Source organism: Gigantopelta aegis, chromosome 4, assembly GCF_016097555.1.
Source record: "Gigantopelta aegis isolate Gae_Host chromosome 4, Gae_host_genome, whole genome shotgun sequence".
NCBI lineage: Eukaryota > Metazoa > Mollusca > Gastropoda > Neomphalida > Peltospiridae > Gigantopelta > Gigantopelta aegis.
Genome location: NC_054702.1, coordinates 96,703,356 through 96,722,695, shown reverse-complemented (window position 1 = coordinate 96,722,695; position 19,340 = coordinate 96,703,356). Strand labels below are relative to the sequence as shown.

Here is a 19,340-nt window from a genome sequence, read left to right as displayed (position 1 = left end):
TAAACAATGTATCCGGTTCATGTTTTGTGTTTGTGTATGTGTCTGAGCAGATAACTCCCCCATGTCCCTAAATTACTTCCCCAGTTCAGTGAGGGTTATGGTAAATCTGTTTTCGTGACATTTATACTGTTATGGATATTCTGTAATGTTGTTCTTTCTCAATTCTAACTTGTACTTCATTGTCTTGTTTTGGAATCTGTGAAACCACTTGCGAAGTATTGCATAGATACACAGGAATGAATGTCTGTTGTGTGCTGCAAGCTGAACCATGTACACCTTGCAGATCTCTTTTACAATAATACACATTCAAGATCTTTTTTTTTTTTTTTTTTTTATTATACAGTCTAGGGAATGGTACAGAATTCCATTGGTTCACAGAACATATTGTTACATGATTTGTTAAATTGTGTTGATTAATCACCAATTTGGTTTTATTCATATTTGCACACACTACATTAATAAATTTTAGGATTTTGGTTCCATTTCATATACTCTAACTCATTAGTGCCTTTTTATTCATTTGTTTTTTTGTATTTTATATATGTATGTACTGATGTATCTTGTTTGTTGTTTTCTGATCACAGAATTTCAGAAGAATGTTGACTTCTTCTCTTCTTTTTTCTTCTTCTTTTTTTCCCCCCAGTCTTTGCTATAAAAAATAATAGACATTTTAAATAAAATCTATTATAATTTATCTTCAGTTCAGTTAATCAATATATAACTGATACAAGTTAATTTTGTTTTGTTACAAATGAAATTGCATTTATATGAGCACAGATGTGATTATTGTTGTCTGTGTGATAGACATGTTGACTTTTTTGTTTAAGTGTTGCATGGTTATGTGGGTAGATTGTGTTGGGTCGGCAGCTCTCGGCCTCTTCAAGGAAGCTGCTGTTTCATTGTTGAAATGTGTAATAAATGCAAAAACATGTATCAAACAGTTTGTGTTTTGTTGTCATTTTGAAATATATTTTGTTATATACTCAAGGTAATTTGAGAAAAAAGTCACATTACACACAAAAACAATACATGTACAATTTATTAAGTTTATTATGGTATAATGGTTGAAAATAGCTATTAAACATAATGGCAGACCATCACCATTATTTTAAATTGAAATAACGGTATATGTCACAATAAATGTTCCAAACACACTAGTTATTTGAGGATATTTCTCTCTTTTGGGGGGGGGGGGGGATATAATTTACATTTCAAGTGAAATATGCAATTGACTTGCAAGACTGACATGCATGACAAATGCAATACGAAATTGCAGATTTCACGAGATGAGTTCTAAATCATTTTAAAAATACAAAATGTATTTAAGGATTGTCTGTTTCTTTTATCAGGGTATGAAAAAAAATAAACTGAATCGGTGAAGCCGTTCACACAAGTTTGCGGATGATTTTTTTTTTTCATACCCTAATGAACATAAAAGAAATAAAACATACTAATAATAACACTAAAAATTCATATATTATTTTGAATTATTTTTTTGGTCATAAACAATGCTAAATAAGACAAATTACCAATATAAAATGAAGTCGTCAGATATGATGTTCCCCAACACGTAATTTTTATGTTCATCAAGAAATGAATAAACATGCGTTGCTACAGCTGGACCTATGGAATGACATTGTATGAATAACGGAAATTTAATTATATAACATTCATCATTTTATCTTTATTTGAATATGTGTTTTTTAAAATAATCAATGACATTTACACTGAAATGGATGTTTCTGCTGTGAAGATAAATTCCAGTTGTTAGTTTCACTAGAGACTAATAGCACTATTTTACTTATATTTTCTGAAACTTCACAAAATGTTATATTGTAAAACATTTAAATTAAAAAACAATAAAAAACAACAACAAAAATATATGTCTGCCAGTGACAAACAGTTAAGCATAAAAAATTTAAATATTAAAATGCTTTTGTTACAGATTTTTTTTTTTTTACAAGTTTGTTTTATTGCCAGCCCCTTGTTTACAATTAGAACAACACATGCCAAGGGTAAAACATGAGCCATAATTTAAATGGCTATTGCTTTTTTTATGGACCTTTTGCTCCACTTCTCTCTCAATCTAATTTTTCTAAAACTAAAAACATCCATCATATTTATACATTAAACACTGGATTTTAGAGCCATTTTGAATTTCTGTGGGAGTGGGGGGTGGAAACTGTTAAAATCACCAACATCCTCCTCTGGGACAGGGTCCGCACCAGAAACCGTTCACATAATGAATGGCAACAACAGACCACTGACTCATGAAATCTGGTATAGTTAAATGGCTATAAACGTACTATACAAAGTTTCAAAAACATACTGTATTTCAGATTTTTATAAGTTCGATTTAATATGTGAAACTGTACACATTAAGTGCCTGTAAATACTTTTATAAGATAGTTTTGAGTTCTTCCAGTCTAATTTAGTATACCATTATATCAAATTACAAATATTAATATCTATTTTGCACTTTATGGTACCCATTATGTCCGTCATTATGTAATACTGTGTCAGTACTGTAACACTGTGTTAGAACCATAATGGAAAAATGTGTTACGGTACTGACTACATTTTACACAAATGACACTATTTACTTAAAATGCATACCTGTATGCAAAGTTTCATGGTGCCATATTCAACATTCCATTCCTTTTTACATAGTTATAAGATCATTTAACAGTCAAATTCAAAGAATATATTGTGATTCTGCCTTACGGTACTGACATTGAATAAACATACCCATTCCACCTTTAGTAGCAAATTGCCAAAACTTTGTAATCACCCAAGTGATTTTGCCTGCAATGCTCATAAAATAGTGGTAATAACCACTTTCAAATGATCACACATTAACCATATTTAAATCAGCACAGGTTATATTAATGTTGCCTCTGTTAATGTCGCGTTACGGTACAGACATGAAACTTGACAACAGAGTATCATTTGCCTCCAAAATATTTTTAGTAAATGATATGGATGTTTATGTGCTGTAATATGAAGAAAATAACTTTTGATAATATTAATAACTAATTTATTTGTTAATTATCCACCCATATCGATGATAGCCCTGACACTGTATCGCTTCTCCTTGTACATGGTGACATGGTGATTTTGCTGACACATGACAGCATTAGTCTAAACAAAATTCATAATCAGTCACCTAAGAAACAATATCTTGGGTAGAATAATCACTTTATACTGTAAGTTTATATTTAGTTACAAATCATGAGAATCCTGTGCGTATTGGTGTAAAAATTGGCTCCTAAAGGCTGGCGACATCAATTTGGGTCATTATCTGATAATGACCGATAATTCCATTTCTTGTCCTCTTCCTCATACTGCTGTATAACATTATCATAAGTTTGTTTTATTCAGTATTTTCTTCAAATCCTAAAACAAAAAGAAGATAATTTATCAGTGTTACCAAATCTTGTAAAACAAAGAATTCAAAAATGAAAATAAAATGTGTACTACATAGACCGAATTTACGAAGCCTGTTATTCTAAAACACAGCGTTTAAGCCTTGTAAATCTATGTAGTTCACACATGTAAGACATAAACAGGCTTTGTTAATTCACTCCTTGTCTTTAAAGCAAAAGTGTGTGACAGTCATAAAATATTTGGCTTACATGATATAATCCATGTTAATGAAGTTGACACCTACCCACTTCAAACACGAATTTTTCTTTCATCCAGCATGATTATTACATATCTAACATATGGTAATTGTGAGAGGAGAAACCCGTTCTGCCAGATATGCTACTTTTACTGATTATAAACTTTTCCACAAAGGACAGCACATACCAGTTTTTGAGTACTAGCTGGGATAGGAGAAACCCAGTTGAGGATCCACCATGGGTGTTTGATCCTATAACCCTTCAGACTTCAAGTATGTGATCTACCGCTGATCAACTCAAGGTAACAAAGAGCAAAATATTTGTATGAGGCTGTTCACAGCTACCAACATTTTCATAAGTACCAAGCCACATGAGTATAAAGCAAATGTAAATGTGGCAATTATTTTTCATGGAATAAAACTCTTTAAAAAAAAAAAAAAAAAAAAAAAAATCAACATTTTCATAAGTATACCCAGTACTGTTTTTTGGCTTCAAAAATCAAATACAGTGCAACCTCTCAAACCCAGTCTCTGTGTCAACAGGAATTCCGTCAAAACTGAAAAAATTTCATGGTCCATTTTATCAGTACAGAAAATAACCTCTTTAAACCAGATACACCTCCAAACAACATTTTCATGGTCCATTTTATAAATATCACTACAGAAAATAACCTCTTTAAACCAGATACACCTCCAAACTGAATGTTTTTCATGGTCCATTTTATAAATATCAGTACAGAAAATAACCTCTTTAAACCAGATACACCTCCAAACAACATTTTCATGGTCCATTTTATAAATATCACTACAGAAAATAACCTCTTTAAACCAGATACACCTCCAAACTGAATGTTTTTCATGGTCCATTTTATAAATATCAGTACAGAAAATAACCTCTTTAAACCAGATACACCTCCAAACAACATTTTCATGGTCCATTTTATAAATATCACTACAGAAAATAACCTCTTTAAACCAGATACACCTCCAAACTGAATGTTTTTCATGGTCCATTTTATAAATATCAGTACAGAAAATAACCTCTTTAAACCAGATACACCTCCAAACAACATTTTCATGGTCCATTTTATAAATATCACTACAGAAAATAACCTCTTTAAACCAGATACACCTCCAAACTGAATGTTTCTCATGGTCCATTTTATAAATATCAGTACAGAAAATAACCTCTTTAAACCAGATACACCTCCAAACTGAACATTTTCATGGTCCATTTTATAAATATCACTACAGAAATTAACCTCTTTAAACCAGATACACCTCCAAACTGAACATTTTCATGGTCCATTTTATAAATATCAGTACAGAAAATAACCTCTTTAAACCAGATACACCTCCAAACTGAACATTTTCCATCGTCCATTTTTATAAATATCAGTACAGAAAATAATCTCTTTAAACCAAATACACCTCCAAACTGAACATTTTCCATCGTCCATTTTTATAAATATCAGTACAGAAAATAACCTCTTTAAACCAGATACACCTTCAAACTGAACATTTTCATGGTCCATTTTATAAATATCAGTACAGAAAATAACCTCTTTAAACCAGATACACCTCCAAACTGAACATTTTCCATCGTCCATTTTCATAAATATCAGTACAGAAAATAACCTCTTTAAACCAGATACACCTCCAAACTGAATGTTTTTCATGGTCCATTTTATAAATATCAGTACAGAAAATAACCTCTTTAAACCAGATACACCTCCAAACTGAATGTTTTTCATGGTCCATTTTATAAATATCAGTACAGAAAATAACCTCTTTAAACCAGATACACCTCTAAACTGAACATTTTCATGGTCCATTTTATAAATATCACTACAGAAAATAACCTCTTTAAACCAGATACACCTCCAAACTGAACATTTTCATGGTCCATTTTATAAATATCAGTACAGAAAATAACCTCTTTAAACCAGATACACCTCCAAACTGAACATATTCCATCGTCCATTTTTATAAATATCAGTACAGAAAATAATCTCTTTAAACCAAATACACCTCCAAACTGAACATTTTCCATCGTCCATTTTTATAAATATCAGTACAGAAAATAACCTCTTTAAACCAGATACACCTTCAAACTGAACATTTTCATGGTCCATTTTATAAATATCAGTACAGAAAATAACCTCTTTAAACCAGATACACCTCCAAACTGAACATTTTCCATCGTCCATTTTCATAAATATCAGTACAGAAAATAACCTCTTTAAACCAGATACACCTCCAAACTGAACATTTTCATGGTCCATTTTATAAATATCAGTACAGAAAATAACCTCTTTAAACCAGATACACCTCCAAACTGAACATTTTCATGGTCCATTTTATAAATATCAGTACAGAAAATAACCTCTTTAAACCAGATACACCTCCAAACTGAATGTTTTTCATGGTCCATTTTATAAATATCAGTACAGAAAATAACCTCTTTAAACCAGATACACCTCCAAACTGAATGTTTTTCATGGTCCATTTTATAAATATCAGTACAGAAAATAACCTCTTTAAACCAGATACACCTCTAAACTGAACATTTTCATGGTCCATTTTATAAATATCACTACAGAAAATAACCTCTTTAAACCAGATACACCTCCAAACTGAACATTTTCATGGTCCATTTTATAAATATCAGTAAAGAAAATAACCTCTTTAAACCAGATACACCTCCAAACTGAACATATTCCATCGTCCATTTTTATAAATATCAGTACAGAAAATAATCTCTTTAAACCAGATACACCTCCAAACTGAACATTTTCATGGTCCATTTTATAAATATCAGTACAGAAAATAACCTCTTTAAACCAGATACACCTCCAAACTGAACATTTTCCATCGTCCATTTTTATAAATATCAGTACAGAAAATAACCTCTTTAAACCAGATACACCTCCAAACTGAACATTTTCATGGTCCATTTTATAAATATCAGTACAGAAAATAACCTCTTTAAACCAGATACACCTCCAAACTGAACATTTTCCATGGTTAATTTTTATAAATATCAGTACAGAAAATAACCTCTTTAAACCAGATACACCTCCACACTGAACATTTTCATGGTCCATTTTATAAATATCAGTACAGAAAATAACCTCTTTAAACCAGATACCTCAAAACACTGAACTTTATACTTGATCTTGTTTAGATGGGTTTGACTGTATGTATAAAAACTCCATTGAAAATGTATCAGTCAGATCTGTAGTTGTTAAAATGATATGAGAAGAAATACAAATACATTTAATTGATTTAAATTAGGATAACTGGATGTATTCTGGTAGACAATAAATAGCCCAAATATTGTATACATTTTTTGTGTGTTTTTTTTGTGGAGTTTTTACCAACATTTTGTTTTTGTTAAAGTGTACTCTAACATTAATCCTTTTTCCCAAGAGTACTGTTTGTATGCTCCTGTAAATGATAATTGTGATCGTCCCCTAATACAATTAGTGTAATTATCTATTTATTGTATACCTTCTTCCCATGATCAAATCTCTAGCATTACTCCGCTCTCTCAAGAGTACTGTTTGTATGCTCCTGTAAATGATAATTGTGATCGTCCCCTAATACAATTAGTGTAATTATCTATTTATTGTATACCTTCTTCCCATGATCAAATCCCTGTTTTCTGAATTCCACCACCATGCTGGCAGGACGGTATACAACAATAAAAGCCCTGCGTGGTTTGTCGGTGGAGTTGCCACGGGTGTAGTGCATCGTCCGACCGTGATGCAGAGTGCACGAGCCGGCAGATATCTCAGCAGCAAACCCTTCATCCTGGAAAGTATAACAAGATTGTTAAACATAATCAGAAAACAAATGTACCATGGACATCACAAGGAATTTTTCAAAGAGCTTAAGTTGCTTTTTATTTTTATTTTTTTTAAGCCCAGATTATTACTCCAGATCATTAGCAATGTCTAGGTTATTATTATTCTTATTATTGTTATTATTATTTTTTTTTTTTTTTTGAAAGGGGTTACTTAATAAACAAAATTGCACATTTTATGGCCGATATTTCATTTTTCCATTAAGCAAAAAATAATGTGTAAAATACAAATTAATTTTCAAAAGGAGATTAACACCGTCTAAAAACACCCTGGTAACATACCTGAGCACAATGAAATGTCCATCATAAGTTTTTTAAATGTTTGTTTTGTTCAACGACACTACTAGAGTACATTGATTTATTAATCATTGGCTACTGGATTTCAAACATTTGGTAATTTTGACATATAGTCTTAGAAGTCTTAGAAAGGAAACCAGCTTCATTTTTCCATTAGTAGCAAGGGATCTTTTATATGCACAATTCCACAGACAGATTACCTTGGCCTTTGATATACCTGTTTTGGTGCACTAGTTAGAATGAAAAATAGCCCAATGGGCCCACCAACAGGGATCGATCCCAGACAGATCACATATCAAGCAAGTGCTTCACCACTGGGCTACATTCCACCCCTGTTCATCATAAGTTATTGCACTAAAAAAAAGTATATTAACTGATAAAAGAATCCAAACAAATAACTTTGTTTCACACTCTATAAAGACAAAAGAGTTATTTGTAATATATTTTAATATAAGAACTATTTAAGTGTTTATGTTTACAAAATAAAAATAATAAATTACTCGGTTACACTTCATAATTAGACTTACAGACATTCGCTTTAAGAAATTACAATATAATTACCCATTTCAAACAAAAACCTTAAACCAACTTTAGTATAATTTTTATTAGGAAGAAAAAACATCGATCCATTACTATGAATTATAAACAATGTCTTCATGCTTAGACAGTGCAAAGATATTGTTGCAAAGGCAAATGAATCAGGTGGGTGTTGGGGAAGAAGGGTATTGGCCTCATTAATCCTACACTGGTCCAACTGAAAGTCAAAATAATAACAGATAGTCTCCTATCCCAGATGTTGGCATCTTTAAATGCCTATGTATTGGTTTAAATGGGGATGGTGCGTTTTTACTAAAATGTTGAGTTTGAAAGAGGAAGGAGAAAATAGCCCCAATAAACTGTGAATGTAATGGAGAGTACCTCACTACCATCACACATCTGCACATGGCATCCTTCTTTGACAGGTCTGCTGGGTCTCAAGCCTTTGTGGTGCGAGCCAGGAACAAACCACATGCATCCATTGTCCTTTACAGCATCATCCAGGGCAGTCTTCAACACAAACAATACACATCAGTGAGTTACAGGGAATATATACAGTGTCATACATATGTTAATTAATAGTCTCTTTGCACTAGCTAGAGTCTAGATTTACAAGCTTCCTCTTTTTATTTCAAATACTTTACAATAACAACAAAATTTAATATGATTATACTCCCTATTGAAACCATTCATAAAAAGTTGATATTTTTCAACATTTGCAACATAACTTTGAAAATGTCTTACTATTCAAGGGTAAAAAAAAAAAGTGATATTCTTCAAAATTTTACAATTGTAAGAATATATTTCTATTACCCAGAAGCTTACGGACTTCTTGTTGTCCACTTGGGGCCAGTAGGATTCGTCTTGATGCCACGGAGTAATCGTGTCTGTATGTGGAGCCTGAAAAACACATCAGTGATTGTCATCAGCAAGTAATCGTGTCTGTATGTGGAGCCTGAAAAACACATCAGTGATTGTCATCAGCAAGTAATCGTGTCTGTCTGTGGAGCCTGAAAAACACATCAGTGATTGTCATCAGCAAGTAATCGTGTCTGTCTGTGGAGCCTGAAAAACACATCAGTGATTGTCATCAGCAAGTGTGTCTGTGCCAGAGGCTCGGGTTTACAACATTCATTCAGTCATGACAGATAATCTGTAATTCCTCGTAGCATGTTACTTATTCTCTAAATCAATGTGCTCTTTTGGCCTGCATTTTAAATTTTACAAATAAATTCATGATGCAACTCACCTTTGAAATCATCATGTCAAAATCAAATGCAGAATCATCACCAATCAGAGCTTTAGACAGAATCGAAGTCCTCTGATGAAGAGGCCCCTAAAACATGAATTAAAAACTACAGAATCAGTTACAGGTAAAGTAAACACTAGAATCAATTAAGGTTGAATTAAACACTAAAATCAAATCACGGGTAAATTAAACACAAGAATCAATTAAAGGTGAATTGAAGACTAGAATCAATTAAAGATGAATTGAACACTAGAATCAATTAAAGGTGAATTGAAGACTAGAATCAATTAAGGGTGAATTGAACACTAGAATCAATTTAGGGTGAATTAAACACTAGAATCAATTACGGGTGAATGGAACACTAGAATCAATTAAAGGTGAATTGAACACTAGAATCAATTAAAGATGAATTGAACACTAGAATCAATTAAAGGTGAATTGAAGACTAGAATCAATTAAAGGTGAACTGAACACTAGAATCAATTAAGGGTGAATTGAACACTATAATCAATTAAGGGTGAATTGAACACTAGAATCAATTACGGGTGATTTAAACACTAGAATCAATTAAGGGTGAATTGAACACTAGAATCAATTAAGGGTGAATTGAACACTAGAATCAATTAAAGGTGAATTGAACACTAGAATCAATTACGGGTGAATTGAAGATTAGAATCAATTAAAGGTGAATTGAACTCTAGAATCAATTAAGGGTGAATTATACACTACAATCAATTAAAGGTGAATTGAACACAAATCAATTTAGGGTGAAATAAACACTATAATCAATTAAAGGTGAATTAAACACTAAAATTAATTAAGGGGGAATTAATGGTCCTGAATTTGCATCTGAAATATATTTTCTTGTATTAAATATCATCGCTATCTCTATTATGTTTCTGATCATCCTGATGTTTGTAGTACTTCAAATTTCATTTAACTTCCTAATATATATATATATATATATATATATATATATATATATATACATGTATATATTTGTAAATAACAAATTGCTGGGAGGTAAAACCAGTTTGATCTACTACAAGCCTCAGGATTTAGCGGCTACCTGAAATACCTTTTATTTACAGACACAGATATTCTAAACAAGAAAAATATATTTAATACGTAATATTTACAATTTTATTGTCAAAAAGGTTCCATTAGCTAGAAACATCTAACAATAGAATCAAAATCAAACACTGGAATAAACTGAGACTGGCTGTTATCTGTCCAAGAAAGTTGAGGGATAGGTGATTAAATGAAGGTTATGACATTTTGAAAAGCATATTAATAATTTGTGAAATTAAAATGAATAGGAACTTTCTTCTAAGGCCACACAAATGAAACACAAATGAAACACAAATACAAATACATTTTTAGGGCCACAGTTACAAAGCCTGTTTATGTCTTATACGTGTGTAACTACATGTATTTACAAGGCCGAATTTACAAAGCCTGTTTATGTCTTATACGTGTGTAACTACATGCATTTACAAGGCCGAATTTATGAAGCCTGTTTATGTCTTATACCTGTGTAACTACATGCATTTACAAGGCCGAATTTATGAAGCCTGTTTATGTCTTATACATGTGTAACTACATGCATTTACAAGGCTGAATTTATGAAGCCTGTTTATGTCTTATACGTGTGTAACTACATGCATTTACAAGGCCGAATTTATGAAGCCTGTTTTTCTTATTTAACATATAACATATACTAAAGTTTGTTTGTTTTGTTTAATGACACCACTAGGGCACATTGGTTTATTAATCATCGGCTATTGGATGTCAAACATTTGGTAATTTTGACATACAGTCTTAGAGAGGAAACCCACTATATTTTTCCATTAGTAGCAAGGAATCTTTTATATGCACCATCCCACAGACAGGATAGCACATACCATGGCCTTTGATATACCAGTCGTGTAAACATATACTAATGATGATAAGATGAATGGTGAAGGTGCAATATTAGTGTTTCGATAATGGACTATCTGACCGGGCAGTGCTCCACAGTTCCTGTCAGTTGAACTATCTCAGTACATGTGTATTACCCAGTGTCTGTTGGGTAAGCCACTAAGCCACTAAGCCACTGAGGCCGGTGTCAAATGGAGACTTAATCACTGGCCTCGTTCCATGAACCGATCTTAGCCATACGATCACCCTAAGTGCATAACTACCTTACACTATGAAACAATCTTAGCACTAAGATCATCTTAAGTGCATAAGGTAGTTATGCACATAGGGTGATCGTATGGCTAAGATTGGTTCATGGAACGAGGCCAGTGATTAAGTCTCCATTTGACACTGGCCTCATTCCATGAACCTATCTTAGCCCTAAGATCACCCTAAGTGCATAACTACCTTATGCAGTTAAGATGATCTTAGTGCTAAGATTGTTTCATGGAACGAGGCCAGTGATTAAGTTTTCATTTGACACTGGCCTCGTTCCATGAACCAATTTTAGCTCTAAGATCACCCTAAGTGCATAACTACCTTATGCACTTAAGACGATCTTAGCACTAAAATTGTTTCATGGCATGGGGCCCTGGTCCGTATTTAAAATGACGTGCATTTGATTATCTCAATTACAAATTAAAGAGACTGATGGTTTAAATTTAAAAAAAATTAAATCAGAGCCATACTGAGTGTGGACTTAGGGGGCAAATATTGTCCCCTGTGAAAAATACAAACCAGTGCCCTTTTTTCTAGCTAGACAAGATCTTATTTTACTAGATTTTTTCCCCCCACTGTCTCTCCCCCCTCCCCCACCCCCGACATTTACTAGTGCATGTGGGGTGGGATGTAGCCCAGTGGTAAAGTGCTTGAATAATTGTATGGACTTAAATTACAACTGTACCAAATATGTTGCTTTGAGCCAACGTGTCACAACATCGAAAATCGGAAAGAGTAGTCCACGCAATGGGATGGTACATGAGATTGTGGATGGTGCATGGTGCATGAGATTGTGGTTAATAAAGGTCCCTTGCTACTAATGAAAAAAATGTAGCGGGTTTCCTATCTAAGAATAAATTTTAAAATTATCAAATGTTTGACATCCAATAGCCGATAATTAATAGATCAATGTGCTCCAATTGTGTCGTTAAACGAAACAAACTTTTAAAATTCTACCTGACGTCGACCCCTGTCAGTGGGCCCATTGGGCTATTTCTCATTCCAACCAGTGCACAACAACTGGTATATCAAAGGCTGTGGTATGTGCTATCCTGTCTGTGGGATGGTGCATATAAAAGATCCCTTGCTGCTAATCGAAAAGAGTAGTCCATGAAGTGGCGACGGCGGGTTTCCTCTCTCAATATCTGTGTGGTCCTTAACCATATGTCCAACATCATACAACCGTAAATAAAATGTGTTGAGTACATCGTTAAATAAATAAAATAAAATAAGTTACTTGTACATGTATTTTAATCTAGGTATAACCTTAAAAGTGAATGAATGAATGTTTAACAACACCCCAGCATAAAAATACTCATCATCTATTGGGTGTACCGGCCTCGGTGGCGTCGTGGTTAGGCCATTGGTCTACAGGCTGGTAGGTACTGGGTTCAGATCCTAGTCGAGGCATGGGATTTTTAATTCATATACCGACTCCAAACCCTGAGTGAGTGCTCTGCAAGGCTCAATGGGTAGGTGTAAACCACTTACACCGACCAGTGATCCATACCTGGTTCAACAAAGGTCATGGTTTGTGATATCCTGCCTGTGGGAAGCGCAAATAAAAGATCCCTTGCTGCTAATCGGAAAGAGAAGCCCATGTAGTGGCGACAGCGGGTTTCCTCTCAAAATCTGTGTGGTCCTTAATCATATGTCTGACGCCATATAACCCTAAATAAAATGTGTTGAGTGCGTCGTTAAATAAAACATTTCTTTCTTTCTTCTTTCTGTTGGGTGTCATAAAAGGAAAGCCCTAAAAGGAAAGCTTTAAGACATGATACAAGTCGACCAAGAGCTAGATTGGTGCACCTACTTGTGTGAGGTCACAGACATATTCACTGGGTCACATGATACAAGTCGACCAAGAGCTAGATCGGTGCACCTACTTGTGTGACGTCACAGACATATTCACTGGGTCACATGATATAAGTCGACCAAGAGCTAGATCGGTGCACCTACTTGTGTGAGGTCACAGACATATTCACTGGGTCACATGATACAAGTCGACCAAGAGCTAGATCGGTGCACCTACTTGTGTGACGTCACAGACATATTCACTGGGTCACATGATACAAGTCGACCAAGAGCTAGATCGGTGCACCTACTTGTGTGAGGTCACAGACATATTCACTGGGTCACATGATACAAGTCGACCAAGAGCTAGATCGGTGCACCTACTTGTGTGAGGTCACAGACATATTCACTGGGTCACATGATACAAGTCGACCAAGAGCTAGATCGGTGCACCTACTTGTGTGAGGTCACAGACATATTCACTGGGTCACATGATACAAGTCGACCAAGAGCTAGATCGGTGCACCTACTTGTGTGAGGTCACAGACATATTCACTGGGTCACATGATACAAGTCGACCAAGAGCTAGATCGGTGCACCTACTTGTGTGAGGTCACAGACATATTCACTGGGTCACATGATACAAGTCGACCAAGAGCTAGATCGGTGCACCTACTTGTGTGACGTCACAGACATATTCACTGGGTCACATGATACAAGTCGACCAAGAGCTAGATCGGTGCACCTACTTGTGTGAGGTCACAGACATATTCACTGGGTCACATGATACAAGTCGACCAAGAGCTAGATCGGTGCACCTACTTGTGTGACGTCACAGACATATTCACTGGGTCACATGATACAAGTCGACCAAGAGCTAGATCGGTGCACCTACTTGTGTGAGGTCACAGACATATTCACTGGGTCACATGATACAAGTCGACCAAGAGCTAGATCGGTGCACCTACTTGTGTGAGGTCACAGACATATTCACTGGGTCACATGATACAAGTCGACCAAGAGCTAGATCGGTGCACCTACTTGTGTGAGGTCACAGACATATTCACTGGGTCACATGATACAAGTCGACCAAGAGCTAGATCGGTGCACCTACTTGTGTGAGGTCACAGACATATTCACTGGGTCACATGATACAAGTCGACCAAGAGCTAGATCGGTGCACCTACTTGTGTGAGGTCACAGACATATTCACTGGGTCACATGATACAAGTCGACCAAGAGCTAGATCGGTGCACCTACTTGTGTGACGTCACAGACATATTCACTGGGTCACATGATACAAGTCGACCAAGAGCTAGATCGGTGCACCTACTTGTGTGAGGTCACAGACATATTCACTGGGTCACATGATACAAGTCGACCAAGAGCTAGATCGGTGCACCTACTTGTGTGAGGTCACAGACATATTCACTGGGTCACATGATACAAGTCGACCAAGAGCTAGATCGGTGCACCTACTTGTGTGACGTCACAGACATATTCACTAGGCCACATGATCTGAGTAATGTTTTCTACTCCTCGCTGTTTCTCATGCTCTGAAAATACAACGGTCGGTCGGTTAATCAGACTGAAAATACAACGGTCGGTCAGTTAGTCAGACTGAAAATACAATGGTCGGTCGGTTAGTCAGACTGAAAACACAGAACAAAACAGAAACATTTAAAACTACAATCTCAACCGCTATATCATGTGACATTGTTTGTTTGTTAGACTTGAGTCTCCCCCCATCCCATCCAGTGCCCCATAACTTGTACATCCCCCCATCCCATCCAGTGCCCTATAATGTGTACATCTCCAGACATCAGATCCAGTGCCCTATAACTTGTATATCCCCCACATCCCATCCAGTGCCCTATAACTTGTATATCCCCCACATCCCATCCAGTGCCCTATAACTTGTACATCCCCCCCATCCCATCCAGTGCCCTATAACTTGTACATCCCCCCCCATCCCATCCAGTGCCCTATAACTTGTATATCCCCCACATCCCATTCAGTGCCCTATAACTTGTATATCCCCCACATCCCATCCAGTGCCCTATAACTTGTATATCCCCCACATCCCATCCAGTGCCCTATAACTTGTATATCCCCCACATCCCATCCAGTGCCCTATAACTTGTATATCCCCCACATCCCATCCAGTGCCCTATAACTTGTATATCCCCCACATCCCATTCAGTGCCCTATAACTTGTACATCCCCCCATCCCATCCAGTGCCCTATAACTTGTACATCCCCCCCCATCCCATCCAGTGCCCTATAACTTGTATATCCCCCACATCCCATTCAGTGCCCTATAACTTGTATATCCCCCACATCCCATCCAGTGCCCTATAACTTGTATATCCCCCACATCCCATCCAGTGCCCTATAACTTGTATATCCCCCACATCCCATCCAGTGCCCTATAACTTGTATATCCCCCACATCCCATCCAGTGCCCTATAACTTGTATATCCCCCACATCCCATCCAGTGCCCTATAACTTGTATATCCCCCACATCCCATCCAGTGCCCTATAACTTGTACATCCCCCACATCCCATCCAGTGCCCTATAACTTGTACATCCCCCCCCCATCCCATCCAGTGCCCTATAACTTGTATATCCCCCACATCCCATTCAGTGCCCTATAACTTGTATATCCCCCACATCCCATCCAGTGCCCTATAACTTGTATATCCCCCACATCCCATCCAGTGCCCTATAACTTGTATATCCCCCACATCCCATCCAGTGCCCTATAACTTGTATATCCGCCACATCCCATCCAGTGCCCTATAAATTTGTATTATATAAATACATGTCTTATAATTTTATTGTATTTTTGAATTTGTTGACTGCACAGGCGTGGATCCAGAGGGGGAGTTGAGGGAGTCTGCCCCCCCCCCCCCCCCCCCCAATGCTCTGGACAACAAATTTATTTTCACTTATTTTAATGAATGAATAGGCACTCTTAAATATTTTTCATTTAATTAGTTGCATATAATTCTGGATCCGCACCTGTTTCACTAGTCCATGAATTACAAAAAGTTTAGACAACCACAAAAATAGGATTTTACAGTATGAACTGTCCCGTCTATGGTAAAGTGTATATAAAAGATCCCTTGCTGCTTTATCATTAGGCAGTGACGTAGTGTGGGTTGCCAGCACCCAGAGCAAGGCAAATATTGTGCCCCCTAATCAGTGGACCGTTCGCACTCCCCAAGTCCCTTGCACCTAGGACAACCGCCCCAGTGGCCCTGCCCACGTTACACCACTGTCATTAGGTACCCTTTCTGAAACGTTGCACACCCTCCCTAGAGAAATCCTGCATCCACCCTTGTTAACAAAATTCAGCTTTAATAAAAAGTTCTCACTTTCAACATATTTATACAGTCAACTGTCTTAACACAACATACTTTAAAATGCACTGTAAGTACCATTATACAGTGGAGAAGTGACCCACCAATTCAGAACATCATGATGAATGTGCTATATGCTTTTATACAGATTGTGACTTGATATACATCAATAAATGCACCACGAAATGAGAAACTATTCTTTTACATTGTACTTACCATGGTTTCCAAGATCATGGCGATGTTCACTTGTATCAATCTGACCACTCAACATTTTGCCAACAAGATCTGTAAAGGTCAGTGTTGAAAAACATTGTAATAAAATATTTGCTACATTCATTACAACATAATGTCATCCCATTGGTCCAGACGTAGCAACGGGAGTTAATTTTTCGATTAAAGTAAAAATTATGTTGTCAGGGAACGTCATATATGATGATGTCATTTCATATGGGCAAGTTGTTTTACTGAGCATTAATGTTTATGGATAAAAAATAATTCAAAATAAAGTATGAAGTTTTACTGTTATTATTATTAGCAAGTATGATTCAAAATTATTTATAAATTATTGTCTGTTATTTCTTTTATGTTCATCTGGGTATGAACAAAAAATATTCATCTGCAAACTTATGTGACAATGGCTTCACCGATTTACACAGTTTGCAGATGATTTTTTTGTTCATACCCTGATGAACGTAAAAGAAATAACAGACAATTCTTAAAATGATAAACGGTTAATCATGTTACATGTCACAAAAAGGTGATGTTTGTGTCTATGTGTATGTGTGTGCGTGTGTGTGTATATGCAGGTGTGTTTGCAAGCACACATGCGTGCATGTACATATACTAGTATTTACTAACTACGGTGAAACCTCTCAAAATTGGACACTCTGTAAACTGGAATTCCCTCAAAACCGGACATTTTTCATGGTCCCTTTTTAAATATCTGTACAGAACTCTCTAAACGGGATACCTCTTAAAACAGGAATTTTTACTTGGTCCAAAGGGTGTCCGGTTTAGAGGAGTTTCACTGTATAACTTTATCGACTTACTCCTACTCACTGACACTGTGTTATCCCCATTGATCCTCAATCTTAATATTACCAGCAAGAGAGTGTGTTGTTTAAAAGCTGCAATCTCTGTCTCTCTGTGGTATAAAACCCATTGGGCTATTTCTCATTCGAGCCAGTGCTCCACAACTGGTGTAACAAAGGCCTGTCTGTGGGATGGTGCATTTAAAAGATCCCTTGCTACCAATCGAAAAAGAGTAGGCCATGAAGTGGCGACAGCGGGTTTCCTCTCTCAATATCTGTGTGGTCCTTACACATATCTGATGCCATATAACCGTAAATAAAATGTGCTGAGTGCGTCGTTAAATAAAACATTTCCTTCCTTCATTCTCTGTTGTATAACATTGTTTATTTGCCTATTTACTCTCACTCAGTGGACTCAGGGTGTTTTCCCATCCCAACCTGTGCCCAGCAACTGGTACAACAAAGGCTGTGTTACCAATATGTATCGTCCTGTCTATGGGAAAGTGTATATAAGAGATCCCTTGCTGGGAAAGTTTAAACATTATACTTATTAAATAGCATCTGCCCCGGATTGGGCCCCTGAAGTGGACATGCTCGAAAACTTGGTGGTATATGAGCATGTTAAAGCATTACGCATGCACGCATTAAATAGCTCAGATTAGATGTATATATGCACTGATAATCACACTTACCTCGATATATGTTTACTTCTTCTTGGGTTAGAATGTTGTTGACAATCTATATAAAAGTATTTCACAATTAATACTGCTATTAAATAATTGTCCTCTTAAATTTATAATTTCATTAAATGACATACAAGAGGTGATTGAAAAGTTCTCAGTCTAACAAGCAAGGAACTGTGTGCATGAAATAATTATGAAAGACTGATGGCGTATGACCCAGTACATGACCAAAAACAACCAATTCAAATAAAGTCTGTTTTGTTTAACAACACCACTAGAGCACATGAGAGGGTCACTGGGCAGTACTACTGTGACAATATCCTTACATCGATTGTTGTGCCCTTCGCACGTCAGGCTGGATGCCTTTTTTTTCCCCAGGACAACAATGCCAGTGCTTATTGGAGTCATACGTGTCAGTGCATATCTGCAGCAACAGAACATCACCAGTCCACACTTCCATGGCCAGCCCTAAGCCCAAACCTTTCACCAATTGAGCACATGGGACATATCGGATGACGAATTAGGCACCACTCTCCAAGAGGAATGGGACAGGATCCCCTAAAATGTTACTGGATGTTTAATCAGATTTGTGCATGCTTGGCAAAGCACGAGGGTTTTACCCATTACTAGTGTTAATATTGAAAACATCAAATTGACAAACACTACCCCTGTTGCCTATCTGTGTTGTCCTCTAGACCTACATCACTATCCTGG

The 19,340-nt window shown here is 36.1% G+C and overlaps 1 protein-coding gene across 2 annotated transcripts in view; it reads right to left on the bottom strand.

Annotated features, from left to right (window-relative positions):
* Positions 1-1,032: 1,032 nt before the first annotated feature.
* LOC121371509 (phytanoyl-CoA dioxygenase domain-containing protein 1-like) overlaps positions 1,033-19,340 on the bottom strand; it is a 25,737-nt gene continuing 7,429 nt past the window's right edge. For both annotated transcript variants that reach the window (XM_041497447.1, XM_041497448.1), the window contains 8 exons: positions 18,636-18,681; positions 17,129-17,197; positions 15,025-15,101; positions 9,574-9,660; positions 9,138-9,224; positions 8,706-8,834; positions 7,262-7,438; positions 1,033-3,396 (listed from right to left, as the gene is read on the bottom strand). In XM_041497447.1, the coding sequence (XP_041353381.1) occupies positions 3,361-3,396; positions 7,262-7,438; positions 8,706-8,834; positions 9,138-9,224; positions 9,574-9,660; positions 15,025-15,101; positions 17,129-17,197; positions 18,636-18,681 (708 nt within the window). In that variant the 3' untranslated portion in view covers positions 1,033-3,360. The remainder of the gene's footprint in view (positions 3,397-7,261; positions 7,439-8,705; positions 8,835-9,137; positions 9,225-9,573; positions 9,661-15,024; positions 15,102-17,128; positions 17,198-18,635; positions 18,682-19,340) is intronic.